The following is an 18,355-nucleotide window of genomic DNA, read 5'->3' on the forward strand; positions in this document are numbered from 1 at the left end:
TGTGATGTGACCTCATTTGCCCCTAAGGCTGTAGATTTCAGTTGCGATGTTCCTCACCTTCTCTCCTCCTTTCACTTTCAGAGAGAGGTTTCTCAGCACCAGGTCTAGTCCTTCTCGATACCTCACACTGTAGTCCACTAACTCTACATTCCCCTGTGAAGGCCAGTCTGGTGGAGGCTGTTTGTCCTCCACTACCCATGGAGCCTGTGGACATTAGTATCAGAGTATGTCAGCTGTTTCGAAGATATTAGTGCCAGCTTTATGGATCTGAACTACTATGAGCATTTGCAAAAGAGCTTAATACAAATCTTCAAGACGCAAAGTCTGCAGCATCACGTTTTTTAAAAAACTGAATGTTTTGTTAGTAGAACAAAACAGAGCAGCTTACGTGTTCTCAAAGATATCCGTGAAATAGTATTTAATACTTTTGCATAGAAATTAACACCCACACACTATTTTCTGCTGTTCTGTTAAAAAAAATGTATAAATGTTCTCCCAACAAAGTTAATGTGATTCCCAACAAAGTTAGTGACTTTTAGAAGCAAGAGTAAATGTATTATTTTGTGTATACTGAATAAGATGAATCCACTCTATTTTGTTGACTCTACTTACTGTAAATACTAAAGTGTAGTGCCTGAGACCGATCAGACACACAATAACTAGTTATATTTCTTTAATATAACAACAACACCCCTCACCCAAACAGCAAGCTAGTCGCCAGGGGGTCTACCCCCAATCTGCAACTAACACCTATAGGCGCAGGACCAGATCTCTAGTGACCATAGCAACCCCCACCAAACCATCGAGATAAGAGGAATGTAGGGCGATGAAATCTCTTTACTCACTTTGGGGACAGACATACAATCCTAAATCGTGTCCTAATCCAGTCGTAGCCTAATGGTTAGAGAGTCGGACTCGTGACCAGAAGGTTGCGATACCCAGGGCCGGCGGGTAACGACTGAGGTGCCCTTGAGCAAGGCACCTTACCCCTACTTGCTCCCCGGGTGCTGCAGTGATAGCTGCCCACTGCTCCGGGTGTACGTGTGTTCACGACTTGCTTTGCGTGTGTTCACTACTCTCTGGATGGGTTAAATGCAGAGGTCACATTTCGGGTATGGGTCACCATACCTGACAAATAGGTCACTTTCATTATTAGATTTGTAGTAACTCATTTAACCAAGATGATATGTAGATCATGTTTGGTGTCTATGAGACGCATTTGTGATTTCCTTAATGTTAATGTTTGTTGTGTTTTGGTAACTCTTTTCATATTAGTTTTATTAAACTCTTAGAAGTTTCCTAGTGAACATCCAGTCAGCTTTCACATGCAAAACACCATGTTGGAAAACAAAGACAATTAACTTTTCCTCCAAAGGTGCCGTCTCCTGATTGGGTCAGTCCTTACAGTTTAAAAGAGACCACCAGAAGAGTCTCTTCGGTTCGCGTTGGTTCGTTATCCTTTCTCTCCTCTCTCTTCTTGCGTTTTGCTTTTCTTTTTGTTCGGGTTCTGTCCGTGCCACCTCTACAAGGGTAGAACTATCTCTAAAGGATGGACTAGAAGAAGACTTCACTTGGACCCCTAAGTTTGTGCCAGGCTGCGGCCTCGTCTATCCAGATAAAGATCCTCTGCATAAAACTGATTCTCTCTGATCACTTCCAGGTAAGATCCACTGGAGCCTCAACAAACTGCATCAGGACACTTTCTTTATTTTGATGGGCAAGACATGCAAGTATCATACTTAGTCTTATTAATGGATGCATAGAGCATCATTAATCCTTTTAACAAAGGTGCTTTACAAGAAGAATCTGATGTTTTGTTCAGGCTATTGATCTTCTGAATATCAAATACTGCCATAAATCCATTCTCTGTTCTTCTCTCTGCTTCAACTTCAACCTTCTTCCAATGCTAAACTGTATGTGTGTGTATGTTAGATTAGTATGTGTCTAGTCTAGGTAATAAAGCTTGTTTAGACAAAGTCAAGCTGAGTACCAAAACAACCTTGTAGCCAATGAGCAGTAAGGTGCACGGTGCACAGGACGGACATTAGTTGAGCCGAGCGCTGACGAAAGCGAAAGATGGGGGTAGGGTTGTGTCTGTTTTGGTGATTTGAACATCAACAACGGCTAAGAGAAATCGGACACCCTGCCTTTAACTTATTTTGATGAGTTGTAAAAACGTAAAAAACTTGAAATAATTTGAAAAGGCAAGTTGAGAACAGTGTAGAAAAGTTTACCGCCTGCAAAACAGAGACTACTACACCATTGTTTTAGCAAGCTACCACTTTACTCTATGTTAGTTGTGGTATTACTAAGTTCAGATTTCCTGTTGGTAAATGTCAAGTAAACCGTTACAGGTTCTGTAAGAGTAACAGACCAGTGAATTATCAAACAAACTGACTCTCATCCTAAAATGTCTAAATGGTCATGGATGATGTTACACTACTATGTGAATGGCCATATTGTTGACTAATGCATTGTACTGTACCTCAGTTGGCGTCTCTGAGTATTCCTTTACTCTCTCCACAGCTACTATGTTGCTTTCCAGGTCAGAGGTCATCCTCACCATCCAGTTTAGAGACATGGTGACCTAATCGATACAGTATGAATATTTTAGAATATAGATTATAATAATAACAGAATATAAGTCTAAAATGTAAGAGTTGTTATTGCAGTTAAATATATTTCCTGTCAGCACTTTACTCTCTTATAAAGAATGAAGGCAAAAGGTCCTCAAAATACTTAAAAATATCAACAACTTTCAGCATAAATACACAGCCCTGTAATATTAGGCCTAAGACCTAATGTTTAGAACCTTTACAGTATATGGTGAAACATATAAACTTTTGATGATTTATGTACCTGAAGAGCATATGACACCGACAGCCCAACCAAGCCGGGGTTGAGCTTGTCCTTCCCAATAACAGCAAACAAAGCAGCAAACAACACAATGCAGTTCCCAATAAATTCGATGCGAACCCCCAACCACCTGTTTTCATTGAAACACAATCCTGTTACAATACACTCCAGAGCACAGTAGCCAAACTTCATGGTCCACATTTCTCAATTAAACAGCATATAAGAAATATTTCAATTTCTGAAAAGTAATTGTTATTATTTTCTCCCTAGCACAGCCAAGAACAACAATTCAATGAAAAAACAATAAAATCAGCAGAAATACATCCAAATGTGAGCGAGACCAAACCTACCTGTTGGAAACAATACCAGGGAAGTAACTCTTTTGATTGTCATCCACTTTCATATTACTCATGAGCACAAAGGCACTGTTTCGGCCGTAGGCACGGATCACACTAGTGCCTGTAATGGTCTCCGAAAAATGTGAATATATAGGAGACCTACTGACAGATTCCAGTCTCTTAAGCTGCCGAGACGTGGCTACATAAAATCTCTACAGAGGAAATTGAGGGGAAGAGAAACAAACATTCTGTTTAACTGCTACACAACATCAGCAGCAACACCACACATATAAATGTACACAAAAACAATAAATGAAGAGTTTGGTTCCAAAATGAGATAACTCTGTTTTAAAAAAAATTCAAAAATCACGTTTTTTTATTGTGCATTCCAATTTATATCAATCAAACTGCAGTTGGTTTACTTTGATTAAGCCATAATAACAAAAAAATATATATACAGTTAACTAACACAATAAAACATGAGAACATAATAAAAACACGATTTTGGAAAATCTTTTAAAAAGGAGTTATCTCACTTTGGAACCAAACTCTTCAAATATACACAGTATATACATATATAAAACAGTAAGTATTCGTAAAACCGACATCTTGTCACTAAACTGGCAGAATTCTGCCTCTGACATTCCTGCTTTGTCTCAGCAAGTCTTCATAGTGCAGGATTTCTCTTTGATAACATATGCACCACATTGCAACTAATGTTGCATGTTTGTCTGAAGTCTGAAAATATTGGGCCAATTTCTATATGAGCTTATCAATAATCAAATTAAAATATAAAAGTGCATGCATATTTTTTTTCAACTTTATTACCAATTAGACAATTATTTGTATTATTTTCTTTTAGTTTAGTAAGAGGAATAATAAATAGATTTTGCAACAATTGTTATAAATTCTATGGTAATGTAATATCAAGACACTCCAAATGGTCTTTAAAGGGACAGTTCACGCAAAAATGGAAATTCTGTCAACTTTACTCGTCCTCTTAGCATTTTTTAACCTGTATGACTTTCGCTGTTCTGGAGAACACAAAGCAATAGCAGTTATACAGGTTAAAATGACAAGGGGATGAATAATTGACAGAATTTTCATTTTAGGTGAACTATACCTTTAACTGAGACAAACCATAAAAATGTATTTTCTCTTTCAGTTTGAAGAATCCACACCATGAGCATAAATATCATTAGTTATCAAACATTATTTAACAATACAATATGTGAATTATTCTCAATATTCAAAACATTTAACATTTGATTTACAAATCTGATTCACAGTAAGGGATCAAATATCAATGGAATAGAACACTATGATAATGTAGTAGCATTTGGTTTGGCATTGAGATACCTCAAGAGAGACACACATTTTTTTTCAAAGCATGTATATAATAACATCATCATAAAAATGGATGTGATATTTTGTATGCATGCAATAGACAATTCGCAGAATATAAAGTGCATTAGAAAAAGGTGCCATGCAAAGCCTAAGCCGTATTCAAAAAGAGACATGTGCAATTCAAAGAGAATCAGTAGAAAATATTTCTACTCAATTTCTACAATTCTACTAATTTTTATGCTACTGATATCATTATATGATATCAATATTGAAGAAAAATGCTAAACATTTTCACAAGTGGTCTCAGAATGTTTGGACCCCACTGCACTGTGAAAAACTTTTTTACTGCCTTAAAGTTTTACGTACACTCTCAAAAAGGATGTAAAGAGTTTATTTGCAAAAACTTGTTAAAAATTGTAAATTGTTTTTTTATTACTTTTTTTAGTTATTATAACTTAAAGGGGTCGTATGACACGGCTAAAATGAATATTATCGTTTGTTTTAGATGTAATGCAATGTGTATACACGATAAGGTTAAAAAACGCTATATTTTTACAAAGCTCATCACTCTGAAAAGCGAGGTGTGCTATGATTTGCCAGTTAACCAGTGAGTAGTGATTGGTCGAATACTGCAAGCGTGTGATTTTGTAACACCTCTTACCATATGGAACATCAGGTTCCAAAGCACTTGTACTGACAGGTATGCCCACCTTACTTGCGTATACATTTGGGCGGTCTTAGTCAAATCATACCATGAACTGTAGATTTGTGGGGGTGTGGTTACACGAGGCGTTTCAGGCAGGTCTGTCTGAGCATTCGCTTTTAGATAGAATGAGTCTTTTGTTCCGACACTTTCATTTTTGCAATTTTAGTGTCTAATAAGGCCGGCCACGACTAAAGATTTTCCTAGTCGACTAGTAGTCCTTTATTTCAGCAATTAGTCGAATAATCGCACATTTATGATATTAACATAATTACTTGCGTATATATACAAGGAAAAGAATAATCTAAGTTTACCGGCTGAGAAAATATATTTTTAACACTTCCATATTACAGAGAAATGCTCAATCATAATAATAAAGCATTTAAAATATAAATTAAGCTCTTAAACGGACACATAAATGAGCCGCAGCAACACCGGAAAAAGTTATAATTATCATGTGTTGGAAAAACAGCAAGGAGACATTTAAATAATTTATTAACAAAATTACAAACTATGATATCAGTTACATGCCAAATGAACTTGCCAACAAAATAACCATAAACATAAAAACCCTTTTGAATAAAATAATAAAATTTAGTTATTTTTTAAAAGGAAAAATAAATAAACATACCGCAAACGGCAACTTTTTAAAATATTAGTACAAAATACAATATTAAGTAGAAAAAGGGACAAAAAGTACAAATAAATTAAATAATAAAAGAAAGAAACAGGACTATGGACAAGTCATAAACAACTTTGTGCAAAGCAAGGCAAACAAAATAAATAAATAGCAAAAACACTTAACTGAAAAATTATATTGAAGAGGGAAATTTACGAAAACGAACGAACGAATAAACGCAGCAAAAGCCAAACTTTAGAATAAAAAAGAACAGGCTACAAACAAATACGTTTTTGTACAAAACAATGCAAACAACAAAAAGCCTATAAGTTCTAAAATGGTTTAGAACAAATATATTTTAAACAAAACGTGGAGCCAATAATTTCAACAGAACGAATACAAATCAAATGGAAATATTCAAGAAAAATATCAGCGCAAACTGCCATATAAAGCCAACGGATGAGTCTTGACCAGAAACAACGAATAGAAAAATCAGTCTGAAGTTTCCAAACAGAATAAAAACAACCTCTATATTATTTAAAATAGAATAAATAAAAATAAAAAACAGATAGCAAACAGAAACACTACAAAAAGGGGAAATTAAGCTACCGTCACTATTTTTCCATCCGACCTTTTTTATAGTACGCGCCAGAAACACCAGCTTGTCCACATTGATGGGAAGAAGTGAGCTTCTTGACTTATTCACAATGAAGCCGGCCTTCGAAAAGTTGTGCTCTGATGGTGTGGAGGGGATACAGTGCAGGCGCTTAGCTGCTTTGGCGAGCTTTGGATATCGTTCTTAATTTTTTTTGCCACCATGTCAACGGTCCCGAATCAACTTTGTTTTGTCTGCAAAGTACATCTTTATTTCATTCTTCTCTTCATGCTCCTCCTCATAAATGGCCATCAGCATGGATATCTCGGCCTGATTTTTCTCCGATTTACCCTCCGCTGTAGACAGTAGTACTAATGCTGTCATGATCCCTATATTGCGCAGCTTCTGTAGATACAGTATACTTTCTGCCAGATCCGACACTGTGGAGTATGTATCTTCTCGTTTGTCATTGTCAAGGAATGACAAGCTCTTAAAACGTGGGTCTAAGACTGCAGCTTGCTGGTCGCGAGATTTCCCGTCAATTCCCATGTCTTGTCAATTTCTTCTGCGAGTCGTATCTTCGGTGCTTTTGTGTCAGGGCAGGCTGTCATCATCGAACAGCACCAAATGGCGTCTCTTCATATTTATTAACATAGGCACTGTTCGCGTTGATCTCGCGTTGTTTCTTTTTGATGTCATTCACTGACCAAGCTGCGCGGCGCCGTTAAGTTTTAACGCGCATACTGACTGCTTGACGTCACGTGAGTTTTTTTCATTTGATTTTCGCGACTAACCAACCAATGAAACGTATTCGACCAAGCCTCCTTCACATCGACTATTTGGGTGCAGCCCTGGTGTCTAATACATGCATGGGCAACTTATAACACACCAAAGACACAGAAAAACACGTGTTCGCGCCATATGACCCCTTTAATTAAAACAACCCAACTGCAGTTTGATTGATATCAACTGGAATACACAGTAAAAAAAGATTTCTGTTATCTGTTTCTTCATGTTAACTCTTCATGTTAAATATGTGGATGCGTTGTGGAATTTTAACACATTGTGTGTTTTTTGACACATTCATTTTGTATTAAATAATAAAAGGGACAACACAAGGTTGAGTTAAAAAAGTCATACAAACCGTGTTGTCCTTAAATAGACACAGAGATGTGTTAGGTTAAGGATGGAGTATGTATTTTTCATGTTTAGATTGCTCTTCTTGGTATAATATTGTTAAGCTCTATAAAAAAAACTCAAGAATGTGCTTTGGTAAAGAACAGCTATTGCCTGACAGTCTAGGGGTTCGAGTCTCGATGTTCACCAGAGCCTCGACTCTTCACGACTGAACTGAAACCAAATGACTGAACCACATGGTGCGTAACACTACAACACTAAAACAGTGACAATGCAGCTAGAACACAAAATCAATAAGTTAGCATGCTGTATTAATGAGTTAGCAGACTTGTTCCTATTTACCTGGACCCACCAATAGAACAGCATTAACGGCACTATGACTATGAGGAACATAGGGGTGAGGGCAGAGCATACGATCAGCACATTTACTGTGTACCAGAAAGTGCGCATCCAGATATCAATATTGTCTGGAATGAGAGAGTCAATTGTGTCCACGTCTTTGCTGAAGCGGTTCAAGACGCGCCCCGAGGGTGTGGCCTCAAAAAAGGCCTGAGGTGCTCTCAAAATGGCATGGAGCATGTTGAGGTGGGTTGTGTGGGCCGCCTTCAGCATGCTGTAAACCCGGCACAGTAAACAATTGCCCAGAATCAGCGCACCTGTTGAAGGGGCAGCACAATGACAGACAGTGAGGGAGAGTAGGGTTAGTCGTGTGCCCTCGCTCGGCTCATGTCTCAAAGCTCTGGTTCATGTAAAGCAGTTTAATGAGTCTGTGACCCTCAGCTTCATGCAAGCTACTACAATGGGGTGATTTTGCTATTGCTACTGTACAGTATGTGATCACTTGTGAGTTATTAATACTGAATTGGCACTATGAGGTGGCTGTCCTTGTGCCGCCACACTGCACACATCTAGAAGAGAAAAAGACTCATGTGAAAGTCAATAGAAAGCAGGTTTCCGTCTGCTGTTCTGCTTTACAGTAAGACAGATGTCAAATAAAACAGTTTTTTTGGTACGTGCTTATGAGAAATAATGGAGTTCTCATTTATATTCCATTAAATGTGTTTCTCTGTATATTTCTCAGTAAAGAGCTCTAAAGTGATAGTTCACCCAAATATGAAAATTCTGTCAGCACTTACTCAACCTCTTGTCATTCCTGTATGACTTTCTTTTTTTCTGCAGAACACAATAGAAGATATATTGAAGAATGTTGGTAACCGAACAGCGATGGCATTCATTGACCTGCATTGGTTTTGTGTCCATACAATAGAAGTAAATGGGTGGCAGCGCTGTATGGTTACCTTCTTCAAAATATCTTATTTTGTGTTCTGCGAAAGAACAGGATTGAAATGACAAGAGGGTGAGCAAATGATAACAGAATTTTTATTTTGAGTGAACTTTCACTTTAAATAAACAAAACACATTAAAAAAAGTTATAAGAGTGAAAAAAATGCATGTGAATCACACAGCTGAAATAATATGGCCTTGGAAGAATTTGAAGGAAATTTAAAAAGAAGAGATCACTCAAAAAAAATTATTTCATCATTTACTTTCCTTCATGTCTTTTTAAACCTGTTTGACTTTCTTTCCACAGAACATAAAAGAAAGTATTTTTAAGATTGATAATAACAAAAACAACATTGGACCTCATTGACTTCCATTGTGTGAACACAAAACCTTTCAAAAAAGATCTTCTTTGGTGTTCCACCGAGTCATATACAGGTCTTGAATGACACAAAGGCGATTAAATGATGACAGGTTTTTTTTAGGTGAACTATCCCTATTGAATCTTCTGACTTGACATCTTTCCAAATCTTACCCAAGTTATAGCTAAATTTAAGAATCAGAAGACCTCAGCAAAAGTTGCAATTTGATTTCCATTCAATCTTATCGCCGCCTTCAAGAAAAATAGTTAATATTTCTATATGGGCTGTGAATATAAACAACAGAGAAGCTAACTAATAAGAGAAGCTAAGCTAATTAAAAAAAATGACAACAAGATCAACTAACCCCATTCACTCTCAACTAATAATTCATTATTATTTATTTTGTGTTTATTTATTTATTAAACTATTTAATTGAAGTTTACCTCTATGTGTGGCTCATGCACCGCTACAACAACTTCACCAGAGGGCGCTAGTACACCACATACTCCTACTGCACTATGAGTGAGAAGACCTCTTACGTGCAAACCATGAGCCAGAGATCATATGTAAACCAAACTCTCTAGACTTTTACAGTAAATCTATATGTAATATCTATAGTAAATCTATAAATACATCTATAATTGTTGTGTATGTATGTGTGTTTGTGTGACGGTCTGTGCTCATGAATGGGTGAGTGTGAAAGCAAAAGTGCAGCAAAGTCATAGCAGGAAATGTGCAGACATGCTTCTTAGTGAAGAAACAGGAAATGAACACTCGATTAGGGTAGGAGACACACGACACAGGCAAACATGAAACAGGGAAAAATCAGAAATGCTGCGTCATCTTGTACCACATTCTGTAAAGCACAAGCTCGAGCCAATCTCAAAAGAAGACTGAAAGGTTTAGTACATTCTCCAGGTTTCATCCACAATTGATCACAGAGCTGCAAAAAAACCCTGAAAAAATACCTGCACAAAGATGTAAATGCAAGCCAGGGGGCCAATGACCAGGGCAAAAATGGGTGTGCTGCATATTATAACAATCATGGTAGACAGAGAGGCAAAGAAGGTGCCCAGGAACATGAGGACAGTGGACGGAAGGACCTCATCTATCACATAAATGTCCTTGGAGAAGCGATTGATGATCCGGCCTATAGGGGTGGTATCAAAGAAAGACTGGGGGGTGTGAAATTTGTTGTCCAGTAGGGTCTGGTGCAGCTTGCGTGCGGCCTGGATTTTCCCCAAGGCCAGAGTAAAGGAAGAGAACATAACCAGGATGCCTGTGTTAGAGAGACCAGAGCAGGGGAGAGGGTCACTACTACATTCTACACAGACCTGCGGGACAAAAGGGGGCTAGAGTGTGGGGGGTTGTGGTATTTGAGGGGGAGCTACAAAGCAAGAGTCATGTTCAGGAGCACATTCCTCACAACAAATACACAAAAAGCACACTATTGTTGTTTTATGGTAAAGAAACATTTTGTGACAGTTTCATAAGTTTATCATCCTGATGTTGTTCCAAACCTCATATGCTGTTAGGAGAATTTTGAAGAATTCAAACAACAACAGACACATTGAATATCATCGCTGTACTTCCGAAATCTCAGATGCCCAAATTTGCTGTTTTTCAGGAAATGGAAAAAACCCTTTACTTTTTTAATGATTAAATACTGAGTTGTCCAAGTCGACAAAGACTATTTGGGCAATTCCGCAAAAATGTCAACCTAGCCACGAAAAAATTAAGTTTTTACCAGCGGTTTTTACTATGGTAACAGTACAGATTTTAACATTTGGTGGTTCAAATACCTATGTGAGATCTCTCTTCAAATTTGTAAAGCATTTGTTTTATTTTTAGTGCATGATTTTTCATAGTCAGGTAAGTGCCATTTTCAGGATTGTCACATCCATAACGCTACATATTCCTCATAAATGGACACATGAAAATGAATATAAAGTAACTATTTTATGTTCTATAAAGAGGCATCCCTTCTCCATTCATTGGGTATTATTGCTTCAGGATTGTGCATTTTATTTTACAGAAATCCTACAAAGTTTATCGTCTCCCAAAAACCACGTCCTTTTTTTGTCACATCCATAACGCATGTTTATTTCCCTGTTTTAAATAGAATTTTTTTTCATAGACTGACATTTTTTGATGTTTAGACTCTATCAACAAGGGTTCAGTAAAATATAAACAGATGGTTCAATATAATCGTAACAAATTCATTCTCTCAGCATTTTTATGTCACGTCCATAACGCAAAATGTCACATCCATAACGCTGGAATTGCCCATTTATTTCTTTTTATTTGGTTGGATATTTGCAAAACCCAGTGACAAACATAAAAGATGACTAGTAATAATGATTTACGGCAAAAAATAAAAATCATAAAATATGGAGATGTGAGGTTTCAGAAGGACAGTGGAGATATACAGTGGTTGTCAAGTTCCAAAGAGGACAAAGAAACACCAAAAAAGCCTCTTAGTAATAGTCCGCACAACTTGTACACTATATTTAAAATTCTCAGAAACCATACTTCCACTTAAACACTTTAAAATTAATGTGCCATTCACAGAAAATCTGTCTTTTACTGATGCTCTAAATGTCATTCGCAAATATTTGAGATTTAGAAATGGTGCGCTAAGGCATTAAACCTAATTATTGACACTGAATGGCAGTGGATCTTGCGTAGGTTGAAACTAAAAATGAACAGCCAAAACACATACGTTTTCTATTTACATTTACATTTGGCAGATGCTTTTATCCAAAGTGACTTACATTGCATTATACTACACATTTGTTTCTAAGTATGTGCAATCCCCTGGAATCGAACCCATGATCTTGGCGTTGCTAGCGCCACGCTCTAACCACTGAGCCACAGAAAAGCTCTTTTAAATTTACGTCAAATTTATGTTCTCACGTATATGTACAATGACCCTGAAGAGCTATAATTTTAAGATTTAACAACTTTATATTTAGGCCTGTTTCTCATCACAAAGCTTACATATAACATATAAGAAAACCTGGAGTACAGCGCAGAAATCGCCATGACCACTTATATGTAGTCCTTTTTGGAAACTGACACTGTAATACTCGTACACTTGTTGTACACTCGTACACTGCTTAAACTTGAACATTTCTACATTAGAAACAGCATACCGGTTTGGAACAAACATTATAACACAACGATTTTTTTTAACTTCAGGTGGTAAACTTTTCCTTTAACATGCACATGAATGAAATGAATGACCAGGATCACCAGATCATTTGATGCACATACAGTACATATCCTTCAATATTTCAATCCTGGATTTAAGGGTTCATGTAATCTAATCGTATCAGACTCTATTAGATTAGCTGGCTTGCGTGCAACATTCACATTGCATCTGCTATGCAAATGAAGAGCATGGATCCGCCGTACCTTGTGAAATGCCCAGCGCAGCGTACACCCCCACCCTCATTTGAACAAACTCTTGTGTTCTGTTGTGCTGTGCGTCATTAGTCCACTCGCTCAGCCAGAAGTTGGCTCCTATCGCAGCTGCGCTCTGACAGCCGTACAGGAAGCAGATGAAAAGGGACAGGAGAGGCCCCACCGCTTTTGCATACTCCCAGTAAACTTTAAACTTCACCTAAAAGAGGAAGAAGGATGTAATGGGAAAATGCAGTTTACTAGAAACCTTAGAGCATCTAGTGCGCTACAACTTGTGTCCTGTTGTGTGATATACTACTTTTTATAAAAATACTTTAAATCAATCATTCTTAATAATATGTTGCACCTACAGATTTAAAACATCTTACTAAATTGAAAAAAGTATTTTGGTGTTTTGGTTGCAGTTTCCGTCGTCCAGACAGGGGCAGCCAGGAGTCGCTTACCTTCCCAGTCTCGGCTGTTTCTGTCTGGATGAGCTTCTCCACCTTTTGTTCCTTCTCTGCTTGAGGCTCTGCAAGTTTTTTCACACTGCAGCGGCGGAGACGGATGGACTTGTTCTTTGGGTTCTCCGGGTCATTGGACATGATGCTAATCTGTCTACAAGAGACAGGAAAATAGCATCTGAGAAACAGGCTTGATAGAAAATCTCATCAGTCGCTGTTGATACTAATAGAATCATGAACCTATGGATTTATATGTTTCTTATTTATGTTTTTACTATTATCATTTGGTGAATTGTTATTTTTTTTACGTTGGTACAGTATGTGGCTATTTTATGTAACATCCAACATTACAAATACATATTTTTTAAAATAATTATGCCATTTTGTTATATGCACTGTATAGTGGTAAGTCATGCAAAAATAACAACATGACTTTGCCAAAAGCCATATTTCTGACATAGGGAAAGAGATGCTTTTAAAGCAGAAGTCACAGTGAGAAGGCATTAAAAATCCATGTGTACCTCATGAATTGTCTACGGGCCTCGTTTACAGCCGGTTCATTATCCACCATGTCAACATGGTTACTAAGAGCATCCTCAGGAAAATCTTCCTCTTCGTCAACCACTGAAACTGTAAAAATCAATACAATCGCAACGTGAATGTATAAGAAAAAAGTGCACAAATTTGTTTACAGTTAGTGCAGCATTAGCTAACAAACACCAATACTTCTGCATTTACTCATCTTTCTGCATGTTAATTAGGATTAACACTTTTTTTCAAACAAAAGCTGTAAATGTTACTGTATATCCAGTGTAAATAAATAAATAATACTTGGGTGGGCTGTATGACCAGAAACCTAACTCACAGGGGGGGTTGCCAGGTCTGCAGTTTTGCCACGGAATTGCTACTTTTAAAATGTTGTTGTGGGTTGTTTTTCATTCTCAGAATCAGAATCAGAAAGAGCTTTATTGCCAAGTGTGCTTGGACACACAAGAAATTTGTCTTCGTGACAGAAGCTTCCAGTGCACAGGTTAAAAAAGTGACAAGGCACAGGTAACAAAACGTAAAAAAATAAATATGTGAGAGACAATACACATTTGACAGAAAGGACAATATTAGACAAAAGGACAATAGGCAGTATATTGGATGTACAGATGTGCTATATACAAATTATACTGTTATATACAAGTTATGCAGGGGAATGTGAATAGCTGAATATTACATCAACAACATATGTATAATAAATATGAGCATATAGTTGTGTATCGCACGTGTTTTTATTGCACAGTAGAACATTTAACTGTTCAAGAGGTAGATGTCCTGAGGGAAGAAACTTTTCCTATGTCTGGCTGTTTTGATGCTCAGTGCTCTGTAGCGCCGACCAGACGGCAGCAGTTCAAAGAGAAAGTGTGCGGGGTGTGAGGGGTCCAGAGTGATTTTGCGAGTTCCTTTACTCACTCTGAATGATCATAGTTCTTGTAGATTGGGGAGGGTTGTGCCAGTGATTCGCTCAGCAGTCCGGACTATCCGTTGTAGTCTTCGGAGGTCAGTTTATGCAGCTGAGCCGAAACAGACAGTTATGGAAGTGCAGAGGACGGATTCAATGACAGCTGAGTAGAACTGTAAGAGCAGCTCCTGTGGCAGGTTGAACATCATCAGCTGGCGAAGGAAATACAGCCTCTGCTGGGCCTTTTTGACAATAGAGTCAATGTGAATGTCCCACTTTAGGTCCTGTGAGATGGTGGTGCCCAGGAACCTGAATGACTCGGCCACAGTGCTGTTCATAATGGCGAGTAGGGGGAGTGCCGGGGTGTTTCTCCTAAAGTCCTCTATCATCTCCACTGTTTTTAAGGTGTTTAGCTACAGGTTGTTATGACTGCACCAGACAGCCAGCTGCTCAACCTCACTTCTGTAAGCAGACTCGTCACCGTCCTGGATGAGGCCAATAACTGTAGGGTCGTCTGCAAACTTCAGGAGCTTGACAGAGTCAGTAGAGGTGCAGTCGTTGGTGTACAGGGAGAAGAGCAGTGGGGAGAGCACACATCCCTGGGGGGCACCAGTGCTGATGGTATGGCTGTTGGATGTGAATTTCAATTCTAACTAGCTGTTGCCTGTCTGCCAGAAAGCTGGTGATCCATTGACAGACAGAGCTAGGAACAGAGAGCTGGTTTAGTTTGGTCTGGAGGAGTGTTGGGATGATGGTGTTAAAGGCTGAACTGAAGTCCACAAACAGGATCCTTGCATAATTCCCTGGTCTGTCCAGATGTTGTAGGGTATAATGCAGTCCCATGTTGACTGCATCATCCACAGACCTGTTTGCTCGGTAAGGGAGTCCAGTAAAGGTCCCAGACACCAGTCTTTCAAATGACTTCATGGCCACAGATGTAAAGGCAACGGGTCTGTAATCATTAAGTCCTGTGATTTTGGATTTCTTTGGGATGGGAATAATGGTGGAGCGTTTGAAGCAGGAAGGGACTTTGCACAGCTCCAGTGATCTGTTGAAGATCTGTGAAAAAATGGGGGCCAGGTGGTCAGCACAGGATTTCAGACAGGCAGGTGAAACACCATCTGGGCCTGGTGCTTTCCTTCTCTTTTGTTTCCTAAAGACCTGACACACATTATCTTCACTGATCTGAAGTGCAGAAGGGGAGGAGAGGGGGGTAGCTGGAGGTGTTGATGGTTGTGTAGAGAGGTGGTCAGGGGGTTAGACTTTATTTACAGCTGTCATTCTTAAGGTAAGATTAAGCTATTAATAAAAAGAAGAAATATGTATTGTATTTTAATACTATTATGTATTTTAGGTATGACATTTTTGGGGTGGCATATTTTGTATGTAATATGTATGAAGTGACATATATTTTTGTTGTGGTTATTTTTGTTTTACAAAGTGTTGATTTTACCTGATGTGATGTCTGCTGTGAAGTGCTTTGAGAAAGCAACTTTTAATGGCGCTATATAAAATAAATGTATTATTATTATTATCATATATTCACTTTTGGTATTTGGGGTTTGGATAGGACGTTTGGCTGGTTTTCTTGTGCAGATCTGGCAACCCTGTCTCAAAGAGTAATTTTAATTTGAGGTAATGATCTATACCACAATATAGCTATACACCTAGAAACGAAACCATGTCTGCAACACGTATGTTGCACATAATTTAATAAAAAGCTCCTCCAGCTCTCAATTAATTTGATCTGTGTTCATCTTTCTCTATCTTTCTTCATCACACGTCTTACGTGCAGCATCTCGATCGGCCTATACTCACTGCATGAGAGTAACAGTAGCTATGTCCACTAACCAAGTTACATACTGCTGTATACATGGAATTGAAAAATCTTTTGCAGTTGTATTTCTTACAATTATTATTTCCAGTTTTTTATTTATAAATAGTAATGTCTATTTACGAGTGACTTCATCGTCCTCAATGATATCCTCAAGAGAGTAGTTTCTTAGAAATTCTGCGAAAGCCCCATTCTGCTTAAGGAGGTCCTGGTAGGAGCCCATCTCTGATATTCTGCCGTCCACCATCACCAGGATGTTATCCACCTGAGGCAGGAAGGTGATACCATGGGTCACCAGTATACGGGTCTGTAAGAGGAACAAGACGCTGATTTACTTCTGCTCCGCTAATTTACATAACAATATGACTCCTGCTATAATAGACAGTATGTATGGTGTAATAAATCAAGGTCAATGCAAGAGGTACATGTAAGACAGCAGTAAACCTAAAATATATCCTGATAAAAAAAAACATTTTAAATCATCCAATTGTTCGTAAATGAAACAAAATCTGTTTGTTTTGTTTGACACATGTCTGTTTATGACGTGTTGTTTGTTGTGGTGTACTGCTTAAGAGGATGGCCTGAATACCTTCCCCTGGAGGACTCCCTCAGGACCAATGACGTGGTCAAAAATGTGTTTGGCAACATGGGCATCCACAGCAGACAGGGGATCATCCAGGAGGTAGACGTCTGCCTCGCTGTATAGCGCTCTGGCTAGACTTACTCTCTGTCTCTGACCACCAGACAGGTTAATGCCCTGCGTACATAAAAAGCTGTCATGCAAAATCTATATAAAAATCTATTGGAAATTTGTATTGGAAATAATTACACAATATGTTGCTCAATTAATCAAATTAATTGCACATGTTCATATTCCATCACCTTGCAATTACAGTATAAGGTCCTATCTGACATTTTTGTCTAAATTGAGTTATTCACATATTCATATAACAACTTATTTGCATTGTATTATTTGTGAAATTTCTATATGCATGATAACATAATGTCCTCAACAGGGTCTGCAGTCTCATTTAGAAACCGCCACTTTTAAGACACAAAACATCTTTTTTAACTCATGAGCGAGGTGTAACTGTTGTGTTTTATGTCATAAAATAACACATGAAAATATTTACAGCTTTTATAAACACAGACCTTAATTCATTTCACCAAACACCTATTCAAAAAATGCTTCCGGGTTTTGCACACAAAAATATGTCATAGAACTCTATTGACAGTACTGGTTACATAATAACACATAATGTACAAATAAACAAAAAAAATGTAAAATAAACTATTCTAATCCCAGTACCTTCTCCCCAATCTCTGTCTGGTCACCACCAGGAAGCACTTCCAGGTCAGGAGTGAGAGAACAGGCCTCCAGCACACAGCGATACTTCTTCTCCATATAGGGCTTGCCAAACAGGATGTTGTCTCTCAAGGTGGCATTCTGGATCCAAGCTTGCTGTGGTACGTAAGCCACAGATCCCTAAATAAAACAAAGAACAATGTATGAAAAACTATTCACTTGACACTTTTAGTTATTGATCACATAAGCATACAGTATATGATCTGTGTGATGCTACATACCCGTATGGAGACCTCTCCCTCAAGCTTTTCCATTTCTCCAAGCAGGGCAGACACAAGAGAGGTTTTTCCGCAGCCGACATGACCCACCACTGCCAGCAGAGAGCCCTGAGGCACCATCACGTTAATGCTGACAACAGATGGCAGGTTATTGTAACAGAATAAACTTTGTTGTCATTGTCGTGAGAACATTTGTTGCAATGTGTCTGGTTTGTTTCACTTTGTTTGATGCACATATGGGTAAATCATGTCACACTGCAGGACGCTTTTTTATGTCTAATATGTGAACTACTCGTGTGTTCGTACTTTTCAAGAGTCACATGGTCTTGCTTGGCCCATGAGAACTTCCCATTTACCACTGACACCGCATATTCTGAAGAGAG

At 38.1% G+C, this 18,355-nt stretch overlaps 1 protein-coding gene and 1 long non-coding RNA gene across 3 annotated transcripts in view; one reads left to right on the forward strand and one right to left on the reverse strand.

The window, feature by feature from the left end:
- The window catches only part of LOC130568942 (uncharacterized), a 68,994-nt gene that overhangs the window by 18,681 nt on the left and 31,958 nt on the right, over positions 1-18,355 (forward strand). The gene's annotated exons all lie outside the window — the stretch shown is intronic.
- The window catches only part of abcc3 (ATP-binding cassette, sub-family C (CFTR/MRP), member 3), a 93,267-nt gene that overhangs the window by 3,078 nt on the left and 71,834 nt on the right, over positions 1-18,355 (reverse strand). Inside the window, exons 15-27 of one of the 2 annotated variants that reach the window (XM_057358195.1) lie at positions 18,279-18,345; positions 17,976-18,102; positions 17,698-17,874; positions 16,978-17,145; positions 16,512-16,695; positions 13,629-13,737; positions 13,108-13,261; positions 12,656-12,863; positions 7,938-8,251; positions 3,207-3,406; positions 2,860-2,986; positions 2,486-2,587; positions 58-204 (exon numbers count right to left, since the gene is read on the reverse strand). In XM_057358195.1, coding sequence (XP_057214178.1) covers positions 58-204; positions 2,486-2,587; positions 2,860-2,986; positions 3,207-3,406; positions 7,938-8,251; positions 12,656-12,863; positions 13,108-13,261; positions 13,629-13,737; positions 16,512-16,695; positions 16,978-17,145; positions 17,698-17,874; positions 17,976-18,102; positions 18,279-18,345 — 2,084 coding nt within the window. Of the gene's footprint in view, positions 1-57; positions 205-2,485; positions 2,588-2,859; positions 2,987-3,206; positions 3,407-7,937; positions 8,252-10,206; positions 10,518-12,655; positions 12,864-13,107; positions 13,262-13,628; positions 13,738-16,511; positions 16,696-16,977; positions 17,146-17,697; positions 17,875-17,975; positions 18,103-18,278; positions 18,346-18,355 lie in introns of both variants that reach the window. The other variant, XM_057358196.1, reaches the window with a different exon arrangement.

This window comes from Triplophysa rosa, linkage group LG18 (genome assembly GCF_024868665.1).
Source record: "Triplophysa rosa linkage group LG18, Trosa_1v2, whole genome shotgun sequence".
NCBI lineage: Eukaryota > Metazoa > Chordata > Actinopteri > Cypriniformes > Nemacheilidae > Triplophysa > Triplophysa rosa.